The sequence below is a fragment of the Zalophus californianus genome, chromosome 5 (assembly GCF_009762305.2).
Source record: "Zalophus californianus isolate mZalCal1 chromosome 5, mZalCal1.pri.v2, whole genome shotgun sequence".
NCBI classification, from domain to species: Eukaryota; Metazoa; Chordata; class Mammalia; order Carnivora; family Otariidae; genus Zalophus; species Zalophus californianus.
In genome coordinates this window covers 30,949,796-30,964,876 of record NC_045599.1, presented here as the reverse complement: position 1 = coordinate 30,964,876, position 15,081 = coordinate 30,949,796, and the positions used below count along the sequence as shown (strand labels likewise).

Below are 15,081 nucleotides of genomic sequence, written 5' to 3'. Positions count from 1 at the left end.
TCAGGAAAATTAGCCTAAAGCAAATGAGTTCGGGCTGTGGCCCAGAGAACATTTGGATAATAAAGTAGAAAATGGAAAATGTAGCTCTGAAATGAGAGACGATTAGGGCGGAACTTTGTATGAGGAATCCTGAGACTTCGATTCTCGACTCAGCTCTGTCCCTGGTTTTGCTCGATGAACTTCCCTGAGTGTTCTCTGTTCCCGGTACCTCCATGGATAGAGCGAGTGGTTAATAAAGTGTGTAGGTGGTAGTATGGTTTCAGCACAGACACTGTAGTGACACTGGTTAGGTTAGCACAGCTAAAGTAGGTTGTGAAGGCAATGCTATAAAATTTTTATACTGGCTGTCAAATAAAATCTGTATATCCTCAGCCTTAAGTAGTTCCTTTTCTGACCTTTTCCTTTTCTCTCTGGTTTGTTAGATGTGACATTTCCCCCCCTTTCGTGTATGGTGAAGTGGTGAATGAGGGTATAAAGTCATAAAAGAGAGACTTATCTTAGTCTCATGTCCCTTTTATGAATCAACCAGTTGTCTTCCTGGTGGATGCCTGCACTCTGGCACGGATTCTGGGATTCAGTTTCCTTATTTGTGGTGTTCGGCTTCTCCTGGTCCCTGTGAATCACCTCAAGAGGAAATATCTGGAGCAGAGCAATAAGGCTGATTAGAGGAGGAAGGGACAGAGGGAGAAAGATACGAGGGGTATTGTTGTGGAGAAGAAGTGGTGATCCGGGGCTGGCTGGAGGATGTAAATAAAATAACCCAGGCGTCTTCTCATTTAAGAGAGTTGGGGTAGTGCTCCCATCTCAGAGGACCCTGAGGGTCCGTGGGAGGTAATCTTTGAGAATAACACCCTGCCAGTTTGAGTTCAGGGAGGCTGTATAAAGTTTCAGTGACTCCTACTAGTTTCTGTTACCTCAGTGTCCCCCCACACCCTGTTCCACTGTTTCAAGGCTTTGTAGCAGTGAAGAAATTTAACAGGTCCCAATGATAATAGTCATGGATTTAATGATCATCTCTCCCACTTTCATCCTCCCTGGAGCCCCCTACAAAATATTAGAGGCCAGTAAAAACTTCTTCTTAAGCATTCTTACAGATGAACAAGAAAAATGGAGCATTTCAGACATTTTCAGAATCATGTGAGTTTTAGAGCTGAAAGGACTCTGGACTGATCCTGTGTTATGGATGAAGGGCTGAGGTTCAGAGTAGGGAGAAGACTTGCTGAAGGTCACTCAGCTTGCCAGTGGTAGGTAGTATAGATCCTGAAAAGCCCAGGTATGACATGGATGGTTTGAGAATAGAGATACTAATGTATGATTTTTGAGGCATTAAAGAAGCTTCTGAACCCATTTCTGTGGCTAACCAATCACCAGTGGCTGATTGCTTCTGTTTCCTCTGAGCCTCTTGGCTGTGGCTAGGAGACACAGACTAGCCTTGTGCCTTCCCAAGATGATGCTTTAGAGTTAAGTAAGTCTAAATTGAGGCTCAGCAGCTGGAGATTACAGGGTATGAGAGATCTTTGGCTGGAGATGGGGGTTTGGTGGGAGACTTGCTAGTTGGAGCCACAGCTGAAGTTAAATTTCAGTGCTTTAGGAAGATATTTTAGGGTTGTGCTATGAAATTTGTGGACTTTCAGTACGGTGTAGGGAAATCAATGTGTGCAGTATTCATTGTCATGCCTTTGCTGCAATAGTCTTTGGCCCCTTGAGGCAAAAGAGCGTTTGTTTCAGTTTCACCTCTGTCTCCTGTTCTCTTTATAAAATTTCTCTCCGCATTCTCAGTTCTATCCGGCTCTTTTTCCCCTAACTTCTCTCCATCTGTCAGACTCTCAGAGCTACCGTAGATTTTGTGAGGCGGAATTGGAACGTGAGCTGTGACCTACAAGCCAATTTCCCCAGGTGGATAAACTCCACTACAAGCCACAGAGGGGCCTCCTCATTCCAGCGATCTGGCCGGGCTGACGGACTTGTAGCCTATGGGGGCTGGGGAGGGGGCGGGGGCCAGTATTTCTTGGGCTGGTGAGGAACTGCCTGAACCTTTGCAGAATGGGCACAGGAGGCGGGAGCCCCCGGGGTGGGCTAGTCGCCTGAGCTGGGGATGCCTGGGCAGATGTGGAGGCAGCTCGAAAGGTGGCACCGCACTTGGGTCGCTGGAGCTGCGCTGTTCCTAGGAGACCGAGGAGCAGCAAGCCTGCGGGGGAGGGGGAGCAAGTGGGTTGCTGCTTTTAGCTGCTGAAAGGGCTGCAGGGAGCTCTGGGTAAGACATTTTCTGCTGCTGCTGCTTCTGCGGTAGAAGCTGCTGGGAGTAAGTCAGAGGAAGGAGGATCGAGAGGGAGGAGGCTTCGTTTGCAGCCATGCTGAATCACTGTTGCTGATCAGGATCTCCTGTTGGTTGGCCAGGAGATCGGAGAACAGAGCTAGGATCTCCGGGTGCATGCACAGTTCAGCGGCTGCCACCCTGGCTGGGCCTCGCACAATGGAGGGTGAAAGGTATGTATGTATTAAATGTGTGTTGGGGGGTGTGTGTGTGTGTGTGTGTGTGTGTGTGTGTGTGTGAACGTGTGCTTGTGGTGCAGCTTCCAGCTTTTGTATCTGCATTGGCGAGGCAGGGTCGGAAGACCTGGCCACTGATGTATCCCAGTGGGTGGCAGAGTCAGAGCAGGGAAGCCCCCTTTTCCAGAGATCTGGCTTCTGCCAAGGCAAGTCTGGGTTTGCTGGGCATTGGAGCCCCCTGAAAGAAGGGACTTCCTGGCTGGTGTTTGGGAATAGTTTTGCTTTCTCAGGCTGTTTCAAGGAGGCGTTTCCCTTTCTTGGGTACTTTCTGGGGGTGGTTTTTCTTTGGTGGGGGGTTCCTGATGTCACAGCAGGGCTGGCCTGGCATGGACTGCTTACATTTTCACACTGGGGTGCTTAAATCTTAAGCGTGCTGTGCTCATGTCTATCCTAAAAGGATGTGTGTGTGTGTGCCTGTACACACGCACAAGTTCAAATAAGAAGGAGAGAAACCCATTCAGATGACACTTGCTCTGAACTGACTTTCATTTTCATTGAAAAGTTTATGAATGATCCTGGAATGTATATGCTTTAGAGGAACTCTTGCTCCTTCCGTCAGGGATTCCTTATGAAATAGGAAATCCAGAGAAGGGAATTTAAGTACTTCTGCTGAGCTGGATCTAACTAGCAAGAGTTTATTTTCTGGCAGGCACGTGCATGTACGTTTTAAACTATTATCTGAGGGACCTGATTCTTTTATTTTGGAGGTGCTTGATGCAGTGTGGGGGCGGGTCATTCCTCTGTGCTAAAACGTCTCCTCCTGTTGTGTCAGCCTCTTCGTTCTGTGCGTCTGTGGTTGGTGGAGAACAAGGCTTGCCATTTTCCTTGAGGTGGGGCAACAGCAGGAGGCATTAGGCAGGGAGGGGTCAGGTGAGGCAGTGTACCACTGGAGGGGGGGGGGCGCTGCTCTGAGTGGCCAGTTTTGATGCAGATGATAACTGGCTGGTGAAATGATGACTGTTCACCTAACTCAGCATACTTTCCTTTGCACATACTGTCCCGACGTCTGCATCTCACGGGGCAGGGTGATGCCATTAAACATCTCTAGACCCTGTTAGAATTGGCGCGGTGGTTGGGTGTCTTCCTGTCTGAAGAGGCCCCAGAGACTGCGTTTCTTGCTGTGACTCCCACAGGAAGAGTCTGGGACTTTTAGTCTGAATGTGCTGCAGATGTAGCTTTTCCCTCAGTGCTGTCTGCAACAGGAGCTTAGATGTTGGACTCCATTTGACCTGCTGGGCAGCAGAGCATCTGGAGCCCTGTCTCCTAGGCTGGGCACAGAGATGCGTAGTGTCTTCACCTCCTGTTGGTCTGATAAGCTAGCAGAAGGGCAGGGGTGATGTGAATGGCGCTTTAGAGATTCTGGATCAGGCTGATTCTGCCACACCGGTGGCATGTCGGGCCTGAAAGGTCCTTGTGAGTCGAGCAGCAGCGGATCAGAGTACTGCTTCCTGAGCATTTTGGGGCATCTACTGTGTTCCTGTTCTCTTTTCAGAAATGTAATGAGCCTTTGCCCTCTAGGAGATCTCTTGTTTTTCGACACTCTGGTGCCTCTCTGCTGGGATGGCTGATGTCCTGGCCTTTATGACCCCTGGATTTTGTTTTTCCCTTACTGGAGGCAGAGAGTAGGCAAGCAATCCAAACTGAGCAGCTTCCAGTGTTTACCCCGTCACCCATCTCGCTACCTTTTGTTCCCAGCTTGCCATGTCAGGCATTCACGTCTTCTGAAATCTGGCCCCGTCTGCATTCCCTCTGCTCACCCATACCCCCACCGAGTGATGTTCTGGTCTCTTTTGTGACCACACATCCTGTATGCTACTCTATCTGGTCCCAGATCCTTTTTTCCTGGAATTCCTTTTACCTGGAATGCCTTTCCCTTCTTCTTTTCCAAAAGTTACCCATCTAACAAGGCTGTTATTTAAAACCCTACTTTGTGTTGATAACCTCAGCTTTTCTAGTTTGAGGTGATGTTCTTCTGAATTCTAGTTTCTCCAGTTTGTAGCCGTAGTTGGATGCTGAATCATAGCCCTCCTCCCTGCCCCCGACGTTTTTCTGCTTTTGTTTCGTATCTTAGAAGTCCCCAGACTCAGAGACAGGTCCTCAAGGTTAAGGACCGTGCCCGTACCTCCGAATACTCCTTACTCATTGCTGTGTGGCTGCATGCATAGTAGGTGCCGCATAATTATTTGGCAATTAGCTGATAACTTTTGAGGGGAAAGTCTGGTAACTAAGAAGAAAGTTGGTGAGAGATGAGATTGAAACCTTTGGCCAATAGGTTCATCTCTGGCTATCGGCCTTATTATCTCAGCACGGGTCATTGACCCCGTGGAATGCTTTGTAGGCAGAGAACAGGGGAAGCGGCCTTGTTTTACAAGTTCCCTGGGAAACCCAGACTCCCCCCCCCCCCCCCCCCCCCCCCCCCCCCCCCCCGCCACCCCAGAAGCTGAGGGACTGGCCTAGGATCACATGTCAAACCTCCAGCGACTGGAGGAATCCTGAATCTGTGCTTGTTCCACACTTAACCTGCTGCAGCTTAATTGGGGCTGTTTTTAAGCATTAACATTTTTCAGCCAAGAGATTTTTAACGAACAATTTTCTTTCTTTGCCACGAGGGTATGAAAATAACTTCTCCCTTCAAAGGCTCTTAATCGAAAGCATGGGATTTAGAATAACATAGACCTTGTCATGAATCTGCTTTATAAACCGTGTGACCTTGAGTGTGTCACATTGTTTTCACAAATAATTTTTCTTTTTGGTATAAAGGGAGTAATAACAGTATCTCTCACAGAGTTGTTGTCATGATCAAATGAGGTAATATGTAGAAAGCATCTAGTAAAATTTTTGTGGCACAGACTACCAGGTAAATGGTACTTGTTATCTCTGGTGTTCATCTCTTGCCCTCTTGTACCCCATGACTCGTGCTGGGATTCTAACTGAAGCTTATTTTAGGGACTTTCTATATTTATCATCTGAAGCAGACTACATGGGACTTTTCCCATGAGAAAATTGGGGAGAGCTTATCAGGCCCATTCTCTTGCTTCTACCTGAACCATCCATCTCCTCATAGTGAGATACCACATGGGGCTTGGCATTTCCTCTGCTAGGGCCCCCCCCCCCCCCCCCCCCCCCCCCCCGGCACCTACCTTTAATCCTCCTTTTTATAGACATCCTGAGGCATCTGGATGCCTTAGTGGTTTGGAATCATGAACCAGATATACTTTTGTTCAGCCAAAATCTCAAGAAGAACCTATGAATTTGCTCTCACCTTTGCTATATCCTCCAAGCCGTCCGGCTCTCTAAAGAACCTGCTGATGCTAGGATTGCCATCTCCCTTTGTGAAGAATCAGTGTTTCTTCATCAGTCAGAGGAAGATGACCCTGCCTTCTGTTCTGTGAAGAAGGGTCTCTGGCTCTCAGCTACTCCAGTGATAAATTGTGTGTGTATATGGGCCTCTGTGTTTGTAGAGCAGATAGTGAAAATGGCAAGTGCTGTTGCCATTAGGATTTTATTTCTGTTCTTGAAATCAGCCTTGTGGGCTAAGCAGCCTTATTTATACTCCAGAGATGGATGGTGGTGATAGTTGCACAACAGCATGAATGTACTTAATGCCACTGAACTATACATTTAAAAGTGGTTAAAATGGAAAATGTCATGTTATGTATATTGCCACAATTAAAAAAATTTTTTTCCAGGGGTGCCTGGCTGGCTCAGTTGGTAGAGCATGCGACTCTTGATCTTGGGGTTATGAGTTTGGGCCCCCATTGGGTGTAGAGATTACTTAAAAATGAAATCTTAACAAATATTTTTTCCAGGCACGTATCTGCAAGACTTGCAGAGAACAACAACTTTGGGAAGAAGCATCATAAAAAGGGGGAGTTAGTTGTCCATTTTTCTTAAAATTGAGGTTTTCTTCATCAGAAGCAATGGGATGCACCTGCTTGAGAGGGGCACCGTGTGCCCAGCACTATGACATGATTTGGTGGGAGCAGTTCCCAGGAGAATAGTTCATCCTTACTAAGGAGAACTTGTTCTGGACTTCAGGGAGCTTCAGAGCCAGAAGAGCTTTTTTTCCACCCTTGATCGATGAAGAGAAAGATCATATTTCTTGAGAAGACATGACTTAGCTGATATTCTCCAAATGCTGAGTTTTGCATTGCCAGGTAAAATGCTAGCAAGACCCAGGGAAGAGCCAGCACTGAGCACTCTCACCTTTTCTCTCTTCCCATGGCATGTCCTTGAGTCCTTTCCCATCCCGAGTAGTCATGGATAGAAACTTTCGTAGACGTTTTTGGGCATCACTGCTGCCTGAAGCAGATGTGCATTTCAACCATGGTAATTGAAACCAAATTTTCCATTCTGAAAATATTTATTGGCAAAGTAAGGTTTTTAACTGCAAAAAACAAAGTCACTGAAGCCACTTGATTTCCCCATATCCAGATTTGGATTTTCAGGATTTTGTTTGCTAGGTTTTAGATTGTTCAGACAGAGGCAGGCAAGAACATTTTGGGGTAAGTTTTCTAAAGTGAGTACTTTATTTGATGAAGTTTGCCATTGTAGAAGTGACCTAGTTCTTTTCAGTTGCTGGATGAACCCTAAAACTAGGTTAGACTGAAAAGAGCATTAATAAACGATAATAAAAAATAACTTGAACATACCTTATTCTTAGACTTTTTCCCGTTAAACAGGTTCAGTTGTTAAGCTAGACATCTGTAACTTTTGATCATTTATGAGGATTTTCAAACTCTCAGCACAACTCTCCTGGACTTTTCTTTTTAACATATGAAAATCTGTCATAGCCTCTATCAAAACCACACGCCTGGAAGAGCTCGGCTCTCCTGTTCAACCCGAGTAGAAGCTTGGCTCCCCAAATTCCACATAACAAGGGGTGTTTTTCTCTTAGTCTTCCTCTCTCTTTGTCTCATTCTGTCTGAACACAAGTGTTTCTCTTGTGTTTTACACAACCCATGTAAGAGACGCCCCCCCCACCCCGAACCGCCACCCCCGCCCTCGGTTTTGAAGGAAACTGCCTATGAATTGGGCTCTTAGGAATGTGATTAGCAACATACCTATTCTTGAGCTGGTTTAGCAAGGAGCACATCGTAGGAAAGGCAGCAGCTGCTCGCCAGCTTTGACGAATCACGATGGACTTAGGTGAATGCTCCAAGTTCACTATGATTAATAAGATCAACTCTAATACACACTGCAGTTTGCCTGCAGTCAGTGGAGTGAAGTAGTGCTATGTCACAGGTCCTGCAGGGTCCAGTCCTTTTTGTTTGGCCTGGTTGGGCTGCACAGTGAAGAACCTCAGAGAGCGGGGCATAAGGATTGAGCTCTCTTGGCCAGATAGGCTGTGGACATTGTCCCAGGTCAATGAACATTGCTGTTAGGGGCATAGGCCCTGCAGTTGGATAGATCTGGGTTTGAGTGTTAATTCTCTGCTTAGTAGTTACGTGGGACTTTGAGACAAGTTTTATCTCAGTGCTTAAGGAGATAATAAGGCTGTTTTATTTTTGTATAGATTCTATTAATTTATTTGACAGAGAGAGAGAGCGCACAAGCAGGGGGAGAGGCAGGCAGAGGGAAAGGGAGAAGCAGGCTTCCCGCTGAGCAGAGAGCCTGAAGTGGGGCTCGATCCCAGGACCCTGGGGTCATGACCTGAGGCAAAGGCAGACGCTTAACCGACCCAGCCACGCAGGAGCCCCGAGGGCTCTTCTGAAGATAAAACGAGATCATGGAGGCAAAGTGCTTTAGCATATTATCAGCTTTCAGTAAATGCTGTTATTAATTGTTAGCCAGGAGCTATAGCTTACAATGCACATCTTCCATGTGTCCATGTGGGCTGTTGCAGGGTGCTGTGAAGAGAGGCGGCACCACTGAAAGGGTATGAAGAATAATGGGGCTTTATAGTGGCCCATGTGTAGGTGGTGGTTCTTGATGCTAGGATTGCACAGTCTAGTCCTGAATCCTGCTGCCTGGACATCTTCAAGTGACAGGTCCTTTATTAGTGCAGAGGTAGAAATTTAAATTTGGTCATTTTGGCCTTGAACTTTAGGATTGGGATACCTGCTAGATCTGTAGTTGGCCCTGAGCCCTGGAGATACAGAAATGCTGTTTTGTCACTGGCCCACTGCTGCCCAGACTTGGAGAAGCAGAGTCATGCTGAACTCTTCATGAGAACTGAAAGTACAACAGCCAGAAAGGCACTTTATTAATTTGCAGTGAAGACGACTGTCAGGATGTTCCTGAGGGCCTGCTACCGCTTCCTCGCTTCCTTCCTGGAGGAGGACCAAATTGATCAAAGGCTGCATAGTGAGCTAGGGACTGAGTTATGGCATTCGAATGTTTACAGTCTTCAAGCTCTACAACATGGATCCGACCTGAGGCTGAACCAGGTCAGACCATGATGATTAAATCATCTCTTTCCTAGATAGTGTGCGATGAGCTTGACAAGGGGCTTTCTCTGTCTGATTCTTGTTTTTCAGTTTCCCTTTCTAAACGACACTTTCTTTGTTGGGGGATTTTAGTGATTTGACATAGTCTTACTCTGACTCAGAGCAATGTTTTGTCTTCTTTAGGTGACTTGGCCTCTCTTTATTCTCTCTCCTCTGTAGCTTGAACATCATGTGCTCGGACTCTTTTTATGTGCCCAGCGTCAGCCCACACTCTCTGACCTTCCTTTGCGTCTCTTGAAGGCTTTCAGAGGGGATGCAGTTCCTAATGCTCAGCTCAGCAGCATTTCTCGGTCTCCCCTTTCCTCTCCTCCCCACTCTCTCATACCCTGGATCCTCTGGAGCTCCTCATTTGGCAGATCCCCCGAACTCCCTGCACATCCGGCCAGCTCAGAGGCTTTTCCATCTCCTGCCCTGATAACATGCTTTCTGTAGAAGTGTCCTCTCTTTTCTATTCTTTGTATGAATTTTCCTCAGGAATGAAAAGAGCCTAAGAACTGACACAGTAAGTAACTACCCTTCTTGCTTTCTTCCCTCTTCTCTAGTTGATGATGCCTTTCTCTCTCCCTGCATCCTCTTTATTCCCTATCACCAAGGCAGGGGACTAGACTAGCTAAGAAAGAACCCCACCCCCTTCTATGGGGGTACAAAGAGGGGAAGCTGAGAGGGACAAAGTCATAATTATTTTAATGAGGAAAAGTGAGGAAAGATTGGAATAGCTGGTAGTTATACCTTATTCACTTACCTATCCAATCATTTACTCAGTGATTATTTACTGAGCATCTGCCATGTGCCAGAGGCTCAGAATACAGAGGGAAATAAAACACCATCCTGGTTCTCATGGACCTCAAAGTCTAAGGTTGGCAGTGGTGTGCTGGAACCAGCACTCACCCATTTGCAAGAGCCGCTTTTAAAATTGTCAGGAATTTTGTGAGTCATTCTATGAAGTATAGCCTTTATTAAAAGATAAATTCTATAACTTAAGAATAAATTATAAACGAGTATAATGAATACCCCAAACTCATCTCTTCCTAGTTATTTTACTGTGGTCTATGCCTTTCAGATTATGTCTCTTGTGTCTCTGTGGTGGAAATACTGTATAGTAGTATAATGGTGTGGTTACACATCTTTTTGTAACTCCACATGTTCAGTAAGATCATGTTGTTAGCTTGAAATCTGCCACAGTGGGAGTATTGACACCATGGAAATTGGCAAATGTTATAAATCAGGGCTCTCTTCCTCGCAAGTAACTGTTAAACACGTCCCAGCAATGCGCTGTGTGGGAGAGACAGAAAAGTAAGAGGTAATTACAATATTACATGGAGGGAAGCACCGAGTACTGTGGGAACACAGAAGGGAAATTAATCTAGTGGGTAGTGGAGAGTGATAGGGAAGACTTCCAGCAAGAGGCTTGAAGGGCTGGTAAGAATGATAAGAATTAGTAGGGTAGGGCAAAGGAGCCTGGTATACATAGGCAGGTGCAAATATTTTAGTAGAATGGTAGCAAGAAGTCTTCAGGGCAATGATAGAGTTCTGAAGGGCCAGGCTAGGTCTCTGAGATTTATTCTGAACCCAGTGAGGAACCAGTGAGAGGTTTCGCATAGAACATCCCTTGCTCACACTGACATTCTGTAAAGGTCACTCTGGAGTCAGGGAGCAGGTTATCTTAGTAAGGCAGGCAAGGGATCACGATGGCCTGGGCTATTGTTGTGGTTGCAGTTGCTGTGAGAAGGGAATGGAGTGGAGATAGATTAAAGGAGCACTTGGGGCTGTATGTGAGGGGTGTGAGAGAGAGAGGGAAGAGGTTATCAAGGATGACATCCCAGTTTCTGCCTTGGATAGGTGAGTGGGTGGTTGGTTTTAGCTCTGAGTGCAGAAAGAAGAGTAGCCTTGAGGAAGAGTAGGGATGGTGGAGAGCCTCCGTTTTGGATAGGTTGAGTATGAGTTGCTGTGCAAAATGTGAGGGAGTCAAGGCAGACATTGGGTATGTGGATCTGGATGGTAGAGGACAAGGGAGGGCAGGAGAAAAGGCTGGGGGAGGTGGTATGCTGAGAGGGCCCATTATTTAGAACTTATATATTTTTATAACTTCTGTAATTAATATTTTATGTGTATTGACTGTTAGTTTAACTATGAAAACCGACCCCACTTTTGCTTTTTTAAATCGTTAGCCTTGGAGCCATTGGTTGAGGCAGATTCTTCCACTCTGCTCTGCCGTTTATCACTTGTAAGGACAAGCGAAGGGTTTTCAGGTCAGAGTTCATTGATGACAAATATGTAATGAGGGCTTGCTGTGGGCATGGCCCTATGCTGTGCAGGCTGAGCCATATAAAGAATCCTTAGCCCCATGTTCCTTGCCCACCAGGTATGTTGAGTCTAGTGTGAGAGGAGTGGGTTGTTAGATAGGTACCATGAAAACATAATCAAATACAGGGGAGTATTCTTTATGCCAGTTGAGTTATAGGACAGAAATACTTGAGGAATTTAGGGAAGACAGAGATCACTTAGGACTGAAGGATTCAGAAGACTTCATAGGAGAGGCAAAGCTTAACTGTCCTGGAGAACAGATATTTAGACTATGACAGAAGAGAAGGGAGAGAGAATCTGCCTAGAGTGGATGATTCATCTGCAGTAGAAAATGGGTACTCAGTAAATATTTGAGTAAGAGATAGGGCTGGGATTTAGATTCAGTCCAGGTCAAGGAGGACCTTGAATGCTAAGCAAGATATTATGACTTTATCCCGTAGGCTGATAATGTTTCAGTTTTTTAGCTATATAGTCCTTTGAAAGGAAATCCTACATGGACACCCACTAGGTAGAACAAATGGAAGCAGGGGCTCTAAGTGAACTTCTAGCTTGTGATCTTCATGGCCCCTGAAGACACCCGTGGGCAGGGGGAATCTGAAAGATGTGATCAGAATGACCTTTTAGGGATTGATTTTGCAATGGTGTATAGGAAGCACTTGCAGGGAGGGCATCTAGACTGGGGGACAGCCACTGTAGTAGGACAGAGGGGAGAGACACTGTCATAGGCTAGACCAAGGGAAAAGAGAATTGGAGAACCAGGAAGGAAAAGCCAGCTGTGTTCATCCCTCTTTTTAATATATATTCTTAAAAGGTTTATTTATGTGTTTGAGAGAGAGAGTGTGTGTGAGCAGGCGGGTGGGGAGGGGCAAGAGGGAGAAGGAGAATCCCAAGCCGACTCCCTGTTGAGCACAGAGCCAGAGGCAGGGCTCCATCTCACGACCCTGAGATCATGACCTGAGGTGAAATCAAGAGTTGGATGCTTAACCGACTGAGCCACCCAGGTGCCTCTGTGCTCATCCTTCTTAAGGCTATGAGTCTTGACTATCTCATATGTATGACTTCTTGAATGACATCAGTGAGAATGTGAATTAAGTCTCGGGCACCTTGTAATACTCTCTGTGGGTTTTTGAAGGGGTTGTTGGCCTTTTTACGTGCTGGGCTAGAGGAATTATTCATGTCCTGTGTTCACTGTGGCACCAGTGGTGGTTCATGTAAATATGTTTAATAATAACAGGACATTATATAAAATTAATTAAATTATTAAGCCAGATTTGTGGTGGTCTAACAAAGTTGACTAGTCTGTTTCTGCTGAAGCTTAAGTGGAAAATGGCTTTGATGACCATTTCTGTATAATCCTATAGGAAAGAACAAGGATTCTGCCTGGCCCATACTTTCTTGCCTCATCTATTGTTGCTGGTGCATTTGAATCTTAGATATGGCTCAGCTTGAGTGTCACTGAAACTCTGGACATCTCAGCACAGATGAATGCTCCTTTGTTAAGCAGCCAGAGCTTCAGATCTTCTGGGAGGGGCATATATAAATTAATACTAACTATGGAGAGAATTTGGTAGGCTTTATGTCTCTTGCCAGATGATGAAACATTGAAGGCCGACTCACCTCAGTTGGACTGGGTGGGAGTTCTTAAAGCCTGGTATGGTTTTAATAGGGACTGAAACTTGGGGGCTGGTCAAAGTTGAGGCCAATCTTTGCTCTTGAAGAAATCAACCAGTTTGTGCTTAGAGTAAGGGAATTTGCTAATAAAAGCTTTTCAGTAGAAAACATTTTGTGGCTGAATCTGCCATGCGCACGTGTGCGTGCGTGTGTGTGTGTGTGTGTGTGTGTGTAATTTTGGCTAGGTCTGGCTGGAGTGAAAGATCTTATAGACCTTGAACATGGACAAGAGAGTGGGAATATGCCTCTGTGTGGTCTGTGTTTCACAGGTGGGGAGGGAGATCTATACCAGCCATGTCTAGGATCATGAACTGAGCATATTGGGGCCTTGAGAGAGTGGGAGTAGGCTATCTATGGGGGCTAACTAATGAAGATCTGGTACAGATGGAGGGAGAAAGATTTAGGGGAGGGAATGATGGTATCTAACAACTCTTACTGAGCATGTGACCCTAGACTGAGGCGTGTGTGTGTGTGTGTGTGTGTGTGTGTGTGTGTGTATACACACATGCTGGAGAGTGTAGGCTGTGGTGAATAGCTTGGACTGATTCAAGTCAGACACCTGAGCTCAGCTTCCATCCCTGCAACTTTCTATCTCTGTGATCTTGTACAAGATTCTTCACTTCTCTGAGCAGTCAACCCCTCTCTTTCCTTACTTTCCTGCTCCCTGGAAGGTCAGTGAGCTACCAAGAAGCTTGTACCTTCCAGAAACTAGGGATCCATAGTCTACTCCAGACTTCCCATGTTATCACAGAGGCGCATGGCAGGGTAAGAAAGAGACCTTAGGATCTTTCTGATGTCAACCCTTGCCCCTATATCAAGGGTGGAAAGGCCTGTGGATGGAGCGGGGAGATCAGACGCCCATTCCCTAACCAGCCCAATGGTCAGGCTGGCTTTGGTATGAATTGCTTTTTGCTGAACTTTAATCCTTTGAACAGACAATCTGTGTTTGAAACCTTTTGGTAAACACAACATTGTATTAACAGGGCTACATCATTATTGGACCATTTTGGCAGGCCAGAAAGTGCAAAGAGCAACACAAGGAAGAGCAAGCCTTCCTGTTCACTAGTCACACTGGAGAATGTTGCCAGTGCTTCCAAAATGGCCCTATTCCGTCTATGTGAAACAGAACTAATAATATCTGTCCACTGGGCTTTTAGAAGCTTTAATCTTATTAGTTCCCTGTCAAAAACCTTCAGTGGTTCTCTGATCAATACCAAATTATGTATTTTTCCCCTTGGCTTTTAAGTCTCTTTACAATTTGAAGACAGCATTTATAATGAATATTTGTGAAGTCTTTTTATAGTTTCTGGATTTATCCCAGGAATGCAAGTATGGTTTAGTTTTAGAAAATATATTAGTATCATTTACCACATTAAAAGATTAAAGGGGAAGGGATACCTGGATGGCTCAGTTGATTAAGTGTCTGCCTTCGGCTCAGGTCATGATCCCAGGGTCCTGGGATTGAGTCCCACATCAGGTTCCTTGCTCAGTGGGGAGCCTGCTTCTCCCTTTGCCTGCTGCTCCCCCTGCTTGAGCGCTCTCTCTCTCTCTCTCTCTGACAAATAAATAAAATCTTAAAAAAAAAGATTAAAGGGAAAAATCCATATGATCAGCTCATTAGATTCACAAAAATATTTGATAAAATTCAGTGTAACTTTATGATTAAAAACAATAAAATACAAGGGAATTTTCTTAATTTGATTAAGGTCATCTGTAAAAATCCTACAATAAACATGAACAATGGGGAAACATTAGAAACATCATCTTTAAAATCAGGAAGATGACAAGAATATTTGTTAGCACACTTTCTGTTCAACATTGTGTGGCCATCCTAGCAGGGCAAAATTTCTTAAAAAAAAAAAAAATTAGAGGCCTAAGCATTGGAAAGGAGAGGAAAAAAACCCTCTGGCAGTATATGCAGGTTAATATGATTGTTTACGTAGAACACCTTATTGACTCTTCAGACAAAGAAATAGGAACATTTGGTAAGGTGGCTGGATAGTAATCTGCAGAAATCAATGGCATTTTATAAACTGTAGCAATCAGAAAATACAATTCAAAGAAGACACCATTGCTATTGTAAAAAAGCAACAAAAATCTTAAAGTA

The 15,081-nt window shown here is 45.3% G+C and overlaps 1 protein-coding gene across 5 annotated transcripts in view; it reads left to right on the top strand.

The window, feature by feature from the left end:
• Positions 1-1,758: 1,758 nt before the first annotated feature.
• The window catches only part of KLHL3 (kelch like family member 3), a 119,636-nt gene continuing 106,313 nt past the window's right edge, over positions 1,759-15,081 (top strand). For 3 of the 5 annotated variants that reach the window (XM_027604677.2, XM_027604676.1, XM_035727545.1), the window contains exon 1: positions 2,212-2,487. In XM_027604677.2, coding sequence (XP_027460478.1) covers positions 2,432-2,487 — 56 coding nt within the window. In that variant the 5' untranslated portion in view covers positions 2,212-2,431. Of the gene's footprint in view, positions 1,897-2,211; positions 2,488-15,081 lie in introns of those variants that run through there. The other 2 variants (XM_027604675.1, XM_027604678.2) reach the window with 2 other exon arrangements.